Source organism: Palaemon carinicauda, chromosome 21, assembly GCF_036898095.1.
Source record: "Palaemon carinicauda isolate YSFRI2023 chromosome 21, ASM3689809v2, whole genome shotgun sequence".
Taxonomy (NCBI): Eukaryota; Metazoa; Arthropoda; class Malacostraca; order Decapoda; family Palaemonidae; genus Palaemon; species Palaemon carinicauda.
In genome coordinates, this window is record NC_090745.1 from 35785163 (window position 1) to 35800481 (window position 15319).

A 15319-nucleotide genomic window follows, 5' to 3' on the forward strand; every position below is an offset into this window, starting at 1 on the left:
CTGACAATGCTATATCCTGGTCTTTGGAACCCAATCTCAGTTGTATAATCCATTCTGCCCTGGTGGTGTATTTATATGTCCTTTACTCACTATTTAAGATGAACTCAATGTTAGGCCAGTAAAAGAACACCAGGACTCGCCTCTAATTGCAACAGAAATAATACCAGTGTTATTTGTTGAATATAGGTTCCTTATAACATACTTAGACCCAAAGAATAGTCAGATTGGAACATAGTGAAGTAACAGAAGGAAAAAAAGTCCCTATTTTGCCCTATTTTAACTTTGTGCACCTTCAAATCATCATAACTTCTTAACTAATCAAGATAATCCAAAACGAAGAACTCTTTTACTTATACTTGGTTAATCTTTCCAGTAAAAGTGTTGAAAATGAGTTAACTCCTACTCCCCCCCACACTTTCTGCACATACATACATCCATAATAAAGTTGTTTATTACAGAGTAAAATTGTTGAGTATGACTTTGGTAGGAAGTTCTATTAACCATAATAATTACCTGGAACATAGATGAACAATTGTTAGTAATTATTTCTCAGCTGATCCCATCTCTTGTCGTCAATTTTTCTTGGTGCGATTTAATAAGACGTTGGTATTCTTAAAATACACGTTTAATGATATTTATGACTACATGGCTCTTTGACAGCTGACTCCTAAGTGTGTGTGGAGCGTCATACACAATCTGACAAAACCAAAACACTGCTAAACAAAAGAGCATCGCTCTGAAAAGACTTAAATCCTACTCCAGTACAAAACTATAAAGAACTACATCCTATCTTTGAGGTAATCAACAAATGTTTGAATTATAATACCAAAACAAATCATTACACTCATGTACAAAGCATAACATGTTTTATTCATGCAATATGATGCAATGTTGCGCAATACCTGCAACACTTGAAATAATATAGTACATTATTACAATAATACATAACAAAAATAAAACTCCTAATCCCAAGTTCTTTCTTTTACCATTTCTGTTCAGTCATCCTTAATGTCATCACAAACCTAATTAATACTACTGTCGATACAGGAGTCAAGTCAAATAGTTTTTTCTTCATGATATATTTTTTACTTGTTCCACAGAACGAACGGTCGTCCTTATATGAAAATGATTGTTTGGAGCAAAGAGTAGGAACTATCACTGCTTGAAGAACAACTCGGTTGAACTGTTCAGTTTCACTCAGATGAAAAAAAATATTCTCGCATTCTCTGTGAAAATCACTCGGTTTCATAGCAATACTGAATTCACATTAAAGAATTACTTTCTCTATGCCCTCACAACCTTTATCACCCAGTGTGGCTAGTGCTTCCTCTGTCAGGTTCGTATTACAAAATTTGTTATCTACCATGATGACCCTGAAAAGAAATGGTTGAATATTAGTATAGGACTAAATAAAGTCTTGATTGGAAAATATTCACCCAATAATGAATGTCATACATGCTGCACAGACATCCTAGCCTTAGAATCCAATACCTGGACATACCATATCATACACACTTCTTATACCAGTTATATAGCACATATAATGCCAGTTAAGGGTTGCCTGGAAAACATAGCTTAGAACACCAAATATGTCTTGAGAACTTCATGTGCAGTGTTCCTGTACGTTGTTCGTAAGGTCATGAAATCCTAAAAGTTCAACCCTTAAAAAAAGATTTGTTCCGTAACCGAAATACAAACCACGCTATTTACATAGGGTTTACTTTCGGCGTAGCTGAAATGACGAGCCATTAAGTTTTTAACGAGGGTTAACTACCCCCCACTAGTTAGCAGGGGGTATTGAAGGGGTAGCTTGCTACCCCCTCCCCCCCACACACCTGTGAGTTGTCTCACTTCACTTTTTGGCTCGGACGAAGACAGACGTTGCTGTTTTTCGTCCTCGTTAATGACAGCCTTAATTTGTTTTTTGTCTTTTTCTAGTTCTGTGTGCTTGGAAGTTGGCCTCGACCTTTGTCATCGTTATGCGCAAGTGCCCTGGACTCGCTGGCCGCCCTTTTGGGACCTTCATGTCAGCGGAGGACACCGATCCTCACACCCTTTGCCCGCAGTGCCGAGGGTGTGATAGAGAGAATACGTGCAGTGAGTGCAGGGAGTGGTCTGCCTCCCAGTGGGAGAAGTTCGGCCGCAGACGTAAGAAGTCTAAGAGAGACCGTTCTCCTTCAGGGGCAACCTTGAAGAAGGAAGGCTCCAAGGACTCCTCTTCCGCCGCCCGAACCTCCTCCGAAGCTCCCACTCGTTCGGTCTCTCCTGAGAGGCTGCCGAGTGGTAGCGCAGGCCCTAGTGGTGTTTCCCGACCTCGGGGTGCGGGAGAGGGCGTTGCCTCCCTTAGCGTGGCAGCTCCCTCTTCTCCTCCGGGGGAGGATAATTTGGATTTTGAAGAATTTGATCAAACTGTTGCTAATAATGATTTGTTTCAGCTTTGGGCTTCCTTGGGGCTTAAGGGCACGCCCTCCAAGGAAGCCCTGTTTGACCTGATCCAGTTGGGGGCTGCGGTCAAACAGTCGCCGGTAATACCGGAGGTATTCCCTTCGGATTTTGTCGACACTGTTTTGGCCGAGCCTTCCGACGGGTCTGGTCAAATCCTTGGTACTGCTCCTGTTGCGGACGGTGCTGATGGCTCTCCTCCTCCCTCCGAAGATCCTCCAAGGGGGGAGGTGAGTCCCACGGTCTCTCCTGCGGGCGGGTCTCCCCCTCGGGGGAGCGCGCTGACAGAGACTCCTCTTCGGAGGACTGATGACCCGGACGCCCTTCCTCGTGGTCGTATTCGACGTAAGGCCCGTAGGCCTCTTTGCAGCAGAGGGCTTCCTTCTCCCTATAAAGGAGTTAGGAGGCTCCTCTTTGGGTCGTCCTCTCCTGATCCTCCCCCTAAGGAGAAGCCCCCCTGTCAGGAGCAGCCCGTCACAGCAGCGCCCCTTGACCTCTCCGCGGATCGTTCGCGATCCCCTATGCCTGCCAGACCTTCCGACCTGCCTTCTCCGTTCCTGGCCGCAGATGCAGTTTGGGCGCATTCTCACCCTGTTATCCAACAGGCACCGATCCCTTCGGGGTTAAGGGACTCTACTCACGGTGTGGGTAAGTCCCTTGCGCGTCAGGGTTCCCCTGCGCACCCACCTGCGCGTTCACGTGCAGTAACGCTCAAGCGCTCCCCAGGGTTAAAGTCTTCGGACTTGACTCGCCAGCGCTCTCCTGTTCGGCAGCGATCACCTGCTCGCCAGCGCTCCCCTGCGCGGCAGCGATCACCTGCTTGCCAGCGCTCTCCTTCTCGCATGTCTCGTGTTCCTGATGTGCGCATTGCGCCCCACGTTCTCCTGAGCGCCATCGTTCTCCTGTGCGCAGCCGCGCTATTGATCAACCTGTGCCTGATGTGCGCCTAGCGCGCCAACGTTCATCATCTCGTCCACGATCGCCTGATCTGGACTTAGGCAAGGGTACTGACACGTCGCATCGCCCACGCGTCCCTGCACTCCCTTCTGCTCCGGCGCAACAGCGAGCTAAAGCTCCTGTTCGCGAGCGTTCGCCAACACGTTCCTCCACCTCTTCAGATGTGCGCAGTAACCTTACTGCGCGCCAACGTTTTCCTGCGCGTTCACGTGATCACTCGCCTGTGCGCAAGCGCTCTCCTGAGTGCCCTCGCCCTCCCCAGCCTGATCGCCCCAGGCCTCCGACTCGCTCGCGCGATAAATCGCCTGCGCGCAGTCGTTCACCTGTTCGTGGTACGCGCCTTCGTTCTCCTGAACGCACGCGACATCGCTCGCCATCGCGCCAGCGTTCTCCAACGCGCCAGCGCTCCCTGCCTGGCAAACGCCCGCCAAGTTTCTCGCGACTTCTTTCGCGTTCTCCTACTCGCCGCCATCCATCGCCTAGTGCTCAGCGCACACCTTCGCCCGCGCGGTCTCGTGCTCCTTCACGTGCGCGCCAACGCGTTCCCTCGCCAACGCGATCGCTTGCCATCGCGCCAACGTGATCTCTCGCCATCGTGCCATTGTGTCCTTTCGCCTTCGCGCCCACGTGCCTACGCGCCCGCGTGCCTACGCGCCCGCGTGCCCACTCGCCAGCGCGCCCCCTCGCCCGTGAGCGTATGCACCCACGCACATTCTTCCACACGCGGCAATGCGCCCGCGCGGGATTCCTTGAATGCTTTTTCGCGTGAGAACCGCAGCGATTCCCATTCCCGCAGGGAACATCAGCGCGGCCAACCGACAGGGACACGGACTTCCAGATCAGCCTCTGGATCGCCTCCGCGCAAGCACAGGTTTTCTCACCAGGACCAGGACCAGGAAGGATCTACGGAGAGGTCCATGCAACACTCTTTTTCCTCTTCATTTCAGGCAGGCCCCGTGGTGTCCACTCCGAAGGATCAGGAGATCCCCTTCCTTCCAGCGGGAATAACTGACACTGCGTCAGTTACCCGTCAGCCTTGGTTCCGTCACATTATGAACGCAGTGGTTCAGGCTGTGAAGCCCGCCCTCGTTGATATGGGACTTAAACCAACAGCAGGCTCTCCCCCGCTGAAGAGAAGGAGAGGAGTGGACTTCGTGGTGACTTCTCCTAGGGTGGAGTTGGCTCCCAAGAGGTCGGTTAGGAGGACTCCTACGCGTGCTGTTTCTCCTTCTCCTGTGGACGTGTTATCTCCTTCCTCAGGAGAGTCCAGCGAGGCAGGGGTATCTCCCAAGGCACCAATGGGAGGAACCCCTCCTCTTCGGAGAGAAGCTGCTCGCGAGGATGCCCCCTTCTGGACCTCTTTGCTGGAGTCCTGTATTCCTCCTAGGAGGGAGCCCAAGGACTCCAAGACGATTCCTAAATCGTCATCCAGGATACGTCCAGAGCCAGCTAAACCCCAGGAGGACGTCCACGTATCTCCCCAAAATGAGCCTTTGGGCACCGGAGACTTAGCTGCCAGTCTGCAAGGAGGAGACCAGTTCGAGTCGGAACACGCTTTCTGGCAGGTCCTAGGCTTGATGAGGCAGCTCAACAAGTTTAAGGACCCGGAGACTGCCCCTCGTCAGGGCAAGGACACGGTGCTAGACGAAGTCTACGGCACCCAGAAGCCCCCTATGTCCAGCGCAGCTTTGCCTTGGTCCAAAGGGGTGAAAGGGGCCAGGGACAGAGTCGAAGCCCAGCTCTCCGCGCTCGCCTCGCTCTCCACCCGGCAAGTGATGTTCTCGGCGTCGGAGATCCTGAACCTTGAGAAGGTCGCGAAGAGTGCCATGCAGGCAACTTCGTGGCTGGACGTTTGGCTGGGATCTCTGGGCATCCTATTGCGCTCTGAGGATCTGTCCAAGGAGAGCAATAGGAAGGCTTTGGAGACCTTCCTCCTCTCGGGCACGTGTTCGATCGAGTTCCTCGCTCACCAGGTGGCTAACCTGTGGGCTAACTCGATCCTCAAGTGTCGCGACGCAGTGACCGAGAGGTTCCATCCAAAGGTCCCCGCCGTGGACATCTGCAGGCTCAGGCACTCCTCCATTACTGGGAGGGATCTGCTCGAGCCCAAGGACATAGAACGAACAGCCGAGAGGTGGAGGAGATCGAATCAAGATTCTCTCCTCCAGAGGGCCCTGACATCTCGGCTCTACAAGCCTCCGACATCTCAACAGCAACAGCAGCCTCGCAAGACACCGAAGCAGGCTCCGGCAGCTAAGACAGGGGTGTCTAAGCCGCAGCCCTTTCAGACCAAGGACAGAAGGCGCGACAAGTCCTCTAGGGGAGGTAAGAATCCTAGAGGCAGCGGCCGAGTCCGCAAGCGCTAGGATTGGCAATCCCCCCGCGTGTCCCCCTGTGGGGGGATGCCTGAAAAGTTGCGTGCACAGGTGGCAGCAACTTGGGGCCGATTGTTGGACGGTCTCTGTGATCGGCCAAGGTTATCGCGTCCCATTCACGACATCTCCACCTCCCCTGACAGCGAATCCAGTGCCACTGAACTCCTATGCCATGGGATCGGCAAAGGGGTTAGCCCTTCGGGCGGAAGTCGAGACCATGCTCAAAAAGGATGCTCTCCAGGAGGTCGACGACGGCTCCCCAGGCTTCTTCAGTCGGCTCTTTCTTGTAAGGAAGGCGTCTGGAGGCTGGGGACCGGTCATCGACCTCTCAGCCCTGAACAAGTTTGTCAAGCAAACTTCGTTCAGTATGGAGACAGCAGAGATGGTCAGACTTGCAGTGAGACCGCAAGACTTCATGTGCACACTGGATCTGAAGGACGCGTACTTCCAGATCCCAATCCATCCGTCTTCCAGTAAGTACTTGAGATTCAGCCTAGAAAGCAAGATCTACCAGTTGAAGGTGCTGTGTTTCGGTCTCTCCACAGCTCCTCAGGTGTTCACCAGAGTCTTCGCTCTGATTTCGTCTTGGGCGCACAGGAACGGTATACGTCTCCTCTGTTATCTGGACGACTGGCTGGTCCTGGCAGACTCGGAGTCGACCCTTCTTCGACACCGAGATAGGCTTCTGGAGGTTTGCCGAGACCTGGGGGTCGTGGTAAACCTCGAGAAGTCCTCTCTGCTTCCGACGAAATAACTGGTATATCTAGGCATGAAATTAGACACCGATCTCCACAAAGCCTTTCCCTCGGACGACAGGATAGCAAGGCTGAGGAGGGTCGCAGAACCTTTCCTCGGGCGGGAAGAGCTTCCGGCCCATTCGTGGTTGCGTCTTCTAGGTCACCTCTCCTCTCTGGCACGTCTAGTTCCGAACGGCCGCCTCAGGATAAGATCCCTGCAATGGCGGCTAAAGTCCCGGTGGAATCAAGGCTCCAATTCTCCGGACTTTCTGGTCCCTATAGGACCTACGGAACTGACGGACCTTCGGTGGTGGCTGAACGACGTGAACCTTCGGAAGGGAATGGATTTTCTTGTTCTCCCCCCAGAATTGACTCTGTTTTCGGACACATCAAAAGAAGGGTGGGGGCCCACATTCTGAACCAAAGGATATCAGGCCTCTGGTCAGAATCAGAAAAGTACCTCCACATCAACCTGCTAGAAATGAAGGCCGTTTTCCTGGCTCTTCAACAGTTCCAACGGACCCTGACGGGTCACTTCTTAGTGGTGATGAGCGACAACACTACGGTAGTGGCTTACATCAACAAGCAGGGAGGTACCTTTTCTCGACAGCTATCCCATCTTGCAGTAGAGATTCTGAGGTGGTCCGAAGTCCACTCGGTCAAACTTTCGGCTCGCTTCATTCCAGGCAAGAGGAATGTGCTCGCCGACAGTCTGAGCAGAGCAACGCAGATAGTGAGTACCGAGTGGTCTTTGGATCCTCAGATAGCCAACAAAGTCCTGACTTTGTGGGGTTCCCCGACAGTAGATCTGTTAGCGACAGCCTTGAACTCCAAGCTGCCCCTGTACTCTCCAGTCCCAGACCCCAAGGCTCTCTGGCAAGATGCTTTTCAGCAGAGGTGGGACAACATCGACGTTTACGCCTTCCCACCTTTCTGTCCGATGAGAAGGGTGCTCAACAAGACCAGACTATCGGTCAATCTCTCCATGACTCTTGTAGCTCCGCTGTGGCATCACGCGGAATGGTTCCCGGACCTTCTGCAGCTCCTGACGGAACTTCCGAGGGAACTCCCCCCACGACATGAGCTACTCAGACAACCACACTGCAACATCTTCACACAGGGCCATAGCGTCGCTTCGGCTTCACGCCTGGAGACTATGCAACGTTTCCTCACGGAGAGAGGATTTTCGCAACAGGTTGCGGACAGGATGTCTCGCCACCTACGCAAGTCCTCTATCAGAGTCTACCAGGCGAAGTGGAACGTCTTCTGTGGTTGGTGTCGTGGGAGGGGTATCTCTCCACTCGATGCCACTATTCCAGCAATAGCGGAGTTTCTTGTGTATTTACGAGAGGAAATGCGCCTTTCAGTTCCAGCGGTGAAAGGCTATCACTCAGCCTTAAGCCTGGCATTTAGGCTGAAAGGAGTGGACATTTCCTCTTCGTTAGAACTCTCTCTACTCATACGCAGCTATGAGCTTACCTGCCCTCAGTCAGAAGTAAGACCTCCTCCTTGGAACGTAGTTCAGGTCCTCAGGGCTCTGAAGAGAGCTCCGTTTGAACCATTACGCCAGGCGTCTGATCGCCACCTGTCTTGGAAGACGGCTTTCCTGCTCGCTTTGGCCTCGGCCAATCGGGTCATTGAACTTCATGGTCTTTCTTACGACGTCGCCCATTCAAGGGGATGGGGGGAGGTAATGTTCAAGTTCGTCCCTGAGTTTGTTGCCAAGACTCAGAACCCTGGGGTGTCAGACCCTAGGTTCGACTCCTTCAGGGTAACGAGTCTTCGTTCTGTAACAAGTGACCCAGACCATCTGTTACTTTGCCCAGTAAGGAGTCTGAGGCATTACTTGAAGAGAACAGCTGCAGTCTGTCCTCAGGTACAAGCGTTATTCGTAAGCACGGGAAGGACAAAGAGGAGGGTCACCAGGAACACCATCTCGGCCTGGATCCGGAAGGTTATTCAACATACCTTGGATCCTGACCCTCCTCCGTCACGCCGCCCTAGAGCGCACGATGTCAGGGGCATCGCTACGTCCCTGGCATTCAAGAGAAATTTCTCTGTGACGCAGGTTTTGCAAGCTGGGGTGTGGAAGCGCCAGACGACGTTCACAGCCCACTACCTGCAGGACGTGACCCACAGGAGCTTCGATTCATTCTCTACTGGCCCTGTGGTGGCTGCACAACAGCTGGTCTAACCTCAGGCTCCTTAATGGACAGGTAGCAGAAGGTTGGGGGCATTGTTACCCGGTTTTAGTCTGCGTGATTGAAAGAGTATGTCTGGCCCTTACTTCTTTCTTTATTCTCCCCTCCCTTGGGGAAAGCAGCATCCTGGTCTCTGCATTGCTGATCTCAACCTCTGCAGGTAAACCATGCTCCCTTGTGCTCCTAGTATTAACTAGGATACTGTTTGCGTCCCCCATACCCTGACGAGGTGGTATTGGGAACGTCCTAGCCTAGATTTCTATCTAAAGAACTCCAGGTCAACTTCCTAGGACGAGTCACAACTTCTTCCACACACAACTTATGTAGGCCGCACATCTGTAGCAAGCTTCGGAGAGTGCGAGGTGCAGGGACCCCCTTTCTCGAGTGGTGCTCACTCGGTTTTCGGGTCCCTGGGTAACGCCAAAAGCCAGTAAGCCTGGGGACTTTCCGCCCTTCCTAAGGGGTAAGTCACCCTATGTAAATAGCGTGGTTTGTATTTTGGTTACGGAACAAATGACAAATTTGTAGATAATTTGTATTTTTCCTAACCATACAAACCTTAGCTATTTACACATATTTGCCCGCCAGCCCTGTCCCCCAAGTCAAGTCCTACCTCTAAGTGAAGGGAGACAACTCACAGGTGTGGGGGGGGGAGGGGTAGCAAGCCCTACCCCCTGCTAACTAGTGGGGGGGGGGGGTTAGTTAACTCTCGTTAAAAACTTAATGGCTCGTCATTTCAGCTACGCCGAAAGTAAACCCTATGTAAATAGCTAAGGTTTGTATGGTTGTGAAAAATACAAATTATCTCCGAATTTGTCATTTTGTTCCAGTGAAAAGATTTTGTGGAACTTTTGATATCTTGTGGAGGGTACCCTACTGAACAAACTGTAAAATCTTTTGTTTCTGTTGCAATTAGTAGTGAGTTAAGGGTAAATATCAGTTAACTTGGCTGGACTATGTCTGCAGTATTACATGTCCAATGCCTGTTTTTATATCTCTCTGATTTCATTCGCTCAAGTGACTTTATATTCTTATGTTTTTTGTTTTCTTTTCAGCTATATTGGTTGTGTAGCTTCTCTCTAACACTTGTACTTACACCCCTCTACCTTGCTTCCAAAAATGTCATCATTTTATTTCCTAATAATACCTGTAGTCTTATGCCATCTTATATTATCCTTCTCTTTTAGATATGCTTCAGTGTTCATATTCATATCTCTTAGACCTAGATAATTGTCCTTATAAATTACTGTGACTTCTTTGTTTCCTGTAAGAAATTCATACTGTTTCCAGTTTCATTTGTGATAGTCTTTGCTTGTCTTCGTCTAGTTTTGCAAACCTACTGTACTTGTACCTACCTTTGCCTTGCAATGACCTCTCACTATTGTTTCCCTTCTTTCTCATCTGCTTTTATGTTTCTCTTTCAATGCCTGCAATCTCTCTAATCTTTTGTGTCTTATGTGTTTATAGCCCTATGTTTGCCTGTTGGCCCAGCATGGACGTGTTCAATGTACAGTCTTTACATCCTCCTCTTGGCTCTTTAAATTTTTTGTTGTTCTTATATCATTTACTACTTTCAATTAATTTATTCCAGCCTTTATCTATATCTTTTATACTGTAGTCTTATAAGCCCTATGACTCATTTGTTTAATTTCCCAAGAGGAAATCCCATTTACTTTGGGCTCCATATCCTGTTCTGCTGTAACATCAACTCCTTGTATTATAATTTTGTCCTTTCTTTTTCACATTCATCTTTCAGTTTTTGAGTTTTTTTTGTAGCTTATAATCACTCATTCCACAATACTCTATTTGAATTGTAACTCTGGTCTTACTTGTAATTCCAGTTCCTACCTTTAAGCTTACATAGTTTTTATAAACACCTGGTACATAATTAATATACTGTTGGTTGCTAATGTCAGCTGCTTACTGGTTAATTTTGGGTAGTTTTTTCTTTATGTATTGTATTGCAATTGATTTTCTTATTATATTTTTCAAATTTTTGTAGACCTATATTCCAATATTCATTCTTTCTAGGAGATGGGTCTAGACACCATTCTTCTGAGTCTCTCTATTAACCATCCTCTCTTCTTAAAGAACCTAAATTTCTCTTGACCGGAAAAACACTTGTCTCTACTTTCTAATTAATAATTTTACATTTTTGTCCAGCAATCTGGATTTCTTCTCTCTCCTGTCCGCCCAAACTAATTTATCAAAAGCATTAGTCACATTCTTTTGGAAACTTCTGGGTTTCTATGTACCAAAATCTAACACACTTCTACTTATACTTTATTCACAGTTTCACCAAGAATATTAACCTACGGCTGGAACTCTAACTCTATTTTTGCAATAATTCTATGCTGGCAAATACTTGCATATATTCCATTGAAAACTGTGTTTTACTTGGTCAAAACTATAGCAAAAAGCCAAATATTTATTTTATCAACTTCACCAATTGCCTTTTCCATAAACTTACCACTAATTGCCTTATTTATCCACAAACATATCTTAACATAGCACATTTGAATATAAATATACCATAGGAAGACAGTAACATTCTAAACTGAATCAATTATAACATATATCATAACACAATATTTTCATCTTCCAGTAATACCATGGGGTTGTTTTCTTTCCTTATAGAAAGTCTTATTCCACTGGTGAATAAGCATATTTTACAATATTGTTTCCCCTCCTGATAGTTTTTTATTCCATTGGCCAATACAATACATAACTATCATCAAAACAAATCATAATATTGTTTTCTCCAAAAAACTGTCAATTTCATTTCCGTTCACCTACTTATTCTTACTGTCCGCATTGCTTATGATAGTTGAGAAAGGCTGATTAGCCTCACTATCAGCAATCACTATGATTAAACTAACTCTGTTTTACTCTTTGACAAGTTTTCTATGTCACTGTCTACAACTTCTTAATTACTGTACTAGGGCACACCACCAGGTCTGGTGTCTAAAAGCAACAACCGGGTAGTGGAAGCTAAGTCATATAGGCCACCATCTTTTTCATTCACTATTCATGCAAAAGAAGACAGAATTATAGGGCTAGGGAAATGGGAGGCAAATAAACATAAAATTGAAATTTTACAAAGCGTTAAAAATTACAACCGATACAATCCCTGCTAGATTTACCTCACTTTGTCATCCTATAATTCTGGCTGACATTTACACCCATCTTTCATACAGCTTTACATAGCACCTGTTCATGCTCTGGTACAGTACCTATACTTCTAATTGATGCTCTCTCATACACCTTTACTGTCAACATTGTCTCTCATAATCTGCCCTTTCATTCAGTTCCTTCTGATCCTTCATCCTAAGCTCAACTGAAATTCCTTTGCTTTTTCACCTTTGCCATTTATTTTAATTCCACTCGTCTCTTATTACCTCATTCAAATTATCTAGAATTTTCTCTTTCTTGAAATATTTAACTTTCTCTTTGCATACTCTGATGATTTTTCTCTCATGCTCTCAGTCAACACCTCATCAGAAGAGTCCTACTGTCTCACTGAAAACATACAAATACTGTAAGTCTGACTCTCTTGCTGTACATCACTTGCCCATTCTTTCATCTTAATAATTTCCTCTCCAATAAGTTATCAGTTAGTACTACACTTTGTTCAGCAGGCGTGCACAAGAGTGTAGTAGCTTATCCTCTGCCAGTTATGGCTTGTGTACTGAACTAGGGGCCATGGTACATGGTTTCTCCACCATAGATACCTACCTGCTCTACAGGGCATCAAGGAAGGGGTTGCCCATTAATATGTCAATATAGAATTACTTGATGACAAGGGGATCTAACTGGAACACCATGCAACCTCTTGTAAAAGGAAGTGCACCTTACTTACATCATCGATGGGTGTCACCTTATTAGCCAGTCATGTACTGTACCTGGGATGCTGGCTAAAAATATAAGCCAATACATTAGGTGAAATTATAGCTAACCATTTTTGTTTGTAGCACCAGTATCTGAGGTGACACATACAGGGTACTGTCCATAAAATCACTGAAGCAATAACGGTTTGGTGATTAAACAACAAGCTTGCAGGAGGAGTGTTACTGAGTGGAGAGTCTTCAGGGTCACTGAATGAAACCTATGCTCTTTACTTGCATCGAAGCTTTCCACCAAGCAGATAGGACAAGCATAAAGCATCTACCAGCGCTAGGCAAACACTTGCATTTGCTCATATTATGGGACTTATTGTGATTGACAGTTTTGCGCAGAATACAAAATCTAGCTTATATTCGATCTTCATCAGTAAGTTTCGTGGTGAATGGGGTAACTGCACAAAAAAACCTTACTGTCCTCTTGGATATGGATTTCAAGGAGGGAGGATAACAAGAGAATAATTTCAGATTACAGGTATGCTAAGACCTTGCTCTGCAAATCCGATCCAGTTGTGGGAGTCCTGGATTAATATTCAGTAACCATGGGAGGACCACAGTGTTTTACATTGTGGAGAACAACTCATTTGTAGTGGCAAGAGCCCTTTGATGGCGTAAATCATATGTGGGTGAAAGCAAATAATGTTCAAAGAATGCCATTAATCCTTGGTACAGGACATTCACAGCTTTTGTCAGTCTCAAGTTTAATGTAAGTTCCAAGAAATGGGATACGGTACTCTAGTGCCCATAATAAGCATAAATCTTATGCCAAATGTCATTCAGAGATTTTGTCTGCTTTACAATAGTATTCTAATTAATCACCTTGTAGCAATTGGTAATCTGACCGAGCATGAAATTAATTTTGGTCAAATTTCTGAGATGCAAACTTACATTTATTCTCAGGAATAGCAGCTACTTCATCTGTCAAACTGCAGCTGGAGTCAGGAACTTTTTTTTCCTAAAGTAAAACTATCTTCTAAATCTGATGCAAAATGTTGATCCAATGACAAGATGCAAGCCAACATCAAATTCTGCCCTACTTTTTCGGGGACGTGACACTCATTTTTTGTTAAGGGCCACTGTGTGCTTTTAAAACAGTCATCATGAATGTACATATATTAGCGATGATACAAGAAAGTTATACTTACTCTCTTCTTAGCCCTTTGGGCACTGTTGGAGGCATTTTATGTCCGATTTTTCTACTGCCTTTGGTGCAGTTACACCTACTTTAGGTCCCGTAAATACCAGGGTCTTTTTTTCTATTTTGGATATTCTTTATATATAGGAAACCTTTACAAAAATAAGTCATTACATACCATTGGACAGGAGATTTATTCACCAATATGATAATAACAGCTTTAAAGTTCTACCTTTTAGTAAAGTAAAATGTCAAAAAAAAGGACCTGGAGCTTGCGTGCCAAATCATTTGGTTTGGGGTTAGTGCTCAAATAGTTATGGCAAATATTTGAATGTTTGTTGTGTACAGAATGTTAATCATGGGTGATTCCTGGAGATAACACCTATTTGTTAAACAATTCAGGAATGTCTCCTAATATTCTGCATTGTGTTATCACACGAAGAACAAGGGCATATGAATAACAAGTGTGTGTTAACACTTAATGCATACATGCGTGTTAACACCAGATGGCATGCAAACACCAGATGCCATTAAGTAAAATTATCATACACAATTTACACAAACTTTCTATGCATTATAATTTGGATGAGAAATTGGATACAAATTCCAGACATTTGCAAACCCTTCATTGAAACTATGCCTCCTTTAGAGAAGTCTTGGGAAGGAACATTGAATTCATATTTCACATGCTACTCTTACAATACATTAAGTCACAAGACTGGATAAAACAAAAATGAATAAAAAGCTAGAAAAGATTTGCAGAATTTTGAAACAAACTTTGCAACATTAAATACCTATGCAGATAAAGACCATCTAAAAGTAAATAATGAAGCATGATTCTAATTTTGATTCCAGTAAACCTTTGAAAATAATGCTTCATTGCCAATAAAACTATTCCTACTTGCAATATAATAATCAGCGTTTGCCTTTACTGTATTAGGAGGCCTTATTTTAAATAATAGGTGTGTATTCTATTAACAACGCTTCCTTAAAAACTTACTTATTTTTCCGTCATCGAATGAAGTATTCTTTCAACATCTTGTAGTGAGGAGCTAGAAACAGTCACAGTCTTCATCCGTGACTTAGATCCCTGTTACAAACAAAAACTTCTTGTTTTAACAATTCTTTTTGTATTTTAGATATAGGACTATTACTTTTGCCGGAGTAATTATGACTAGTTATAAATGCCAGTAAAAAAAAAAAAATTAATGTTAGCTGTAAAGTACAAAGTTATGAGTAAAGTAAGACAAACAAGAACAGTGATAAGACAATACTTATTTTTATTGTTTTACACAGTATCATTACTAGACAGAGTATCATTAGCAGATAATCCGCCCAATAAGGTTAAACTCCACCCTTAGAGTCCTAGCCAGAATAAATTTGGGATCGAATGAAATAAATAATATACAATAGAAAATGTTAGCAAGGAAAAATTAAGACGTAAAAACGGTTATAAATAGAAATTTAAATTTCATTTATTTAACTTGTGCATCTTAAAAACGTTAATATCATAAAAATCAGAGAAACTCTCAGAATCCGATAAAATATTGGACAGTTTTCTGACCAAAATGAA

At 45.5% G+C, this 15319-nt stretch overlaps 1 protein-coding gene across 1 annotated transcript in view; it reads right to left on the reverse strand.

Moving 5' to 3' along the window:
• Window positions 1-944: 944 nt before the first annotated feature.
• Window positions 945-15319, reverse strand: part of LOC137614662 (UPF0235 protein C15orf40 homolog) — a 271475-nt gene continuing 257100 nt past the window's right edge. The window contains exons 5-6 of the mRNA XM_068344354.1: window positions 14747-14836; window positions 945-1373 (exon numbers count right to left, since the gene is read on the reverse strand). Coding sequence (XP_068200455.1) covers window positions 14747-14836 — 90 coding nt within the window. The 3' untranslated portion in view covers window positions 945-1373. The remainder of the gene's footprint in view (window positions 1374-14746; window positions 14837-15319) is intronic.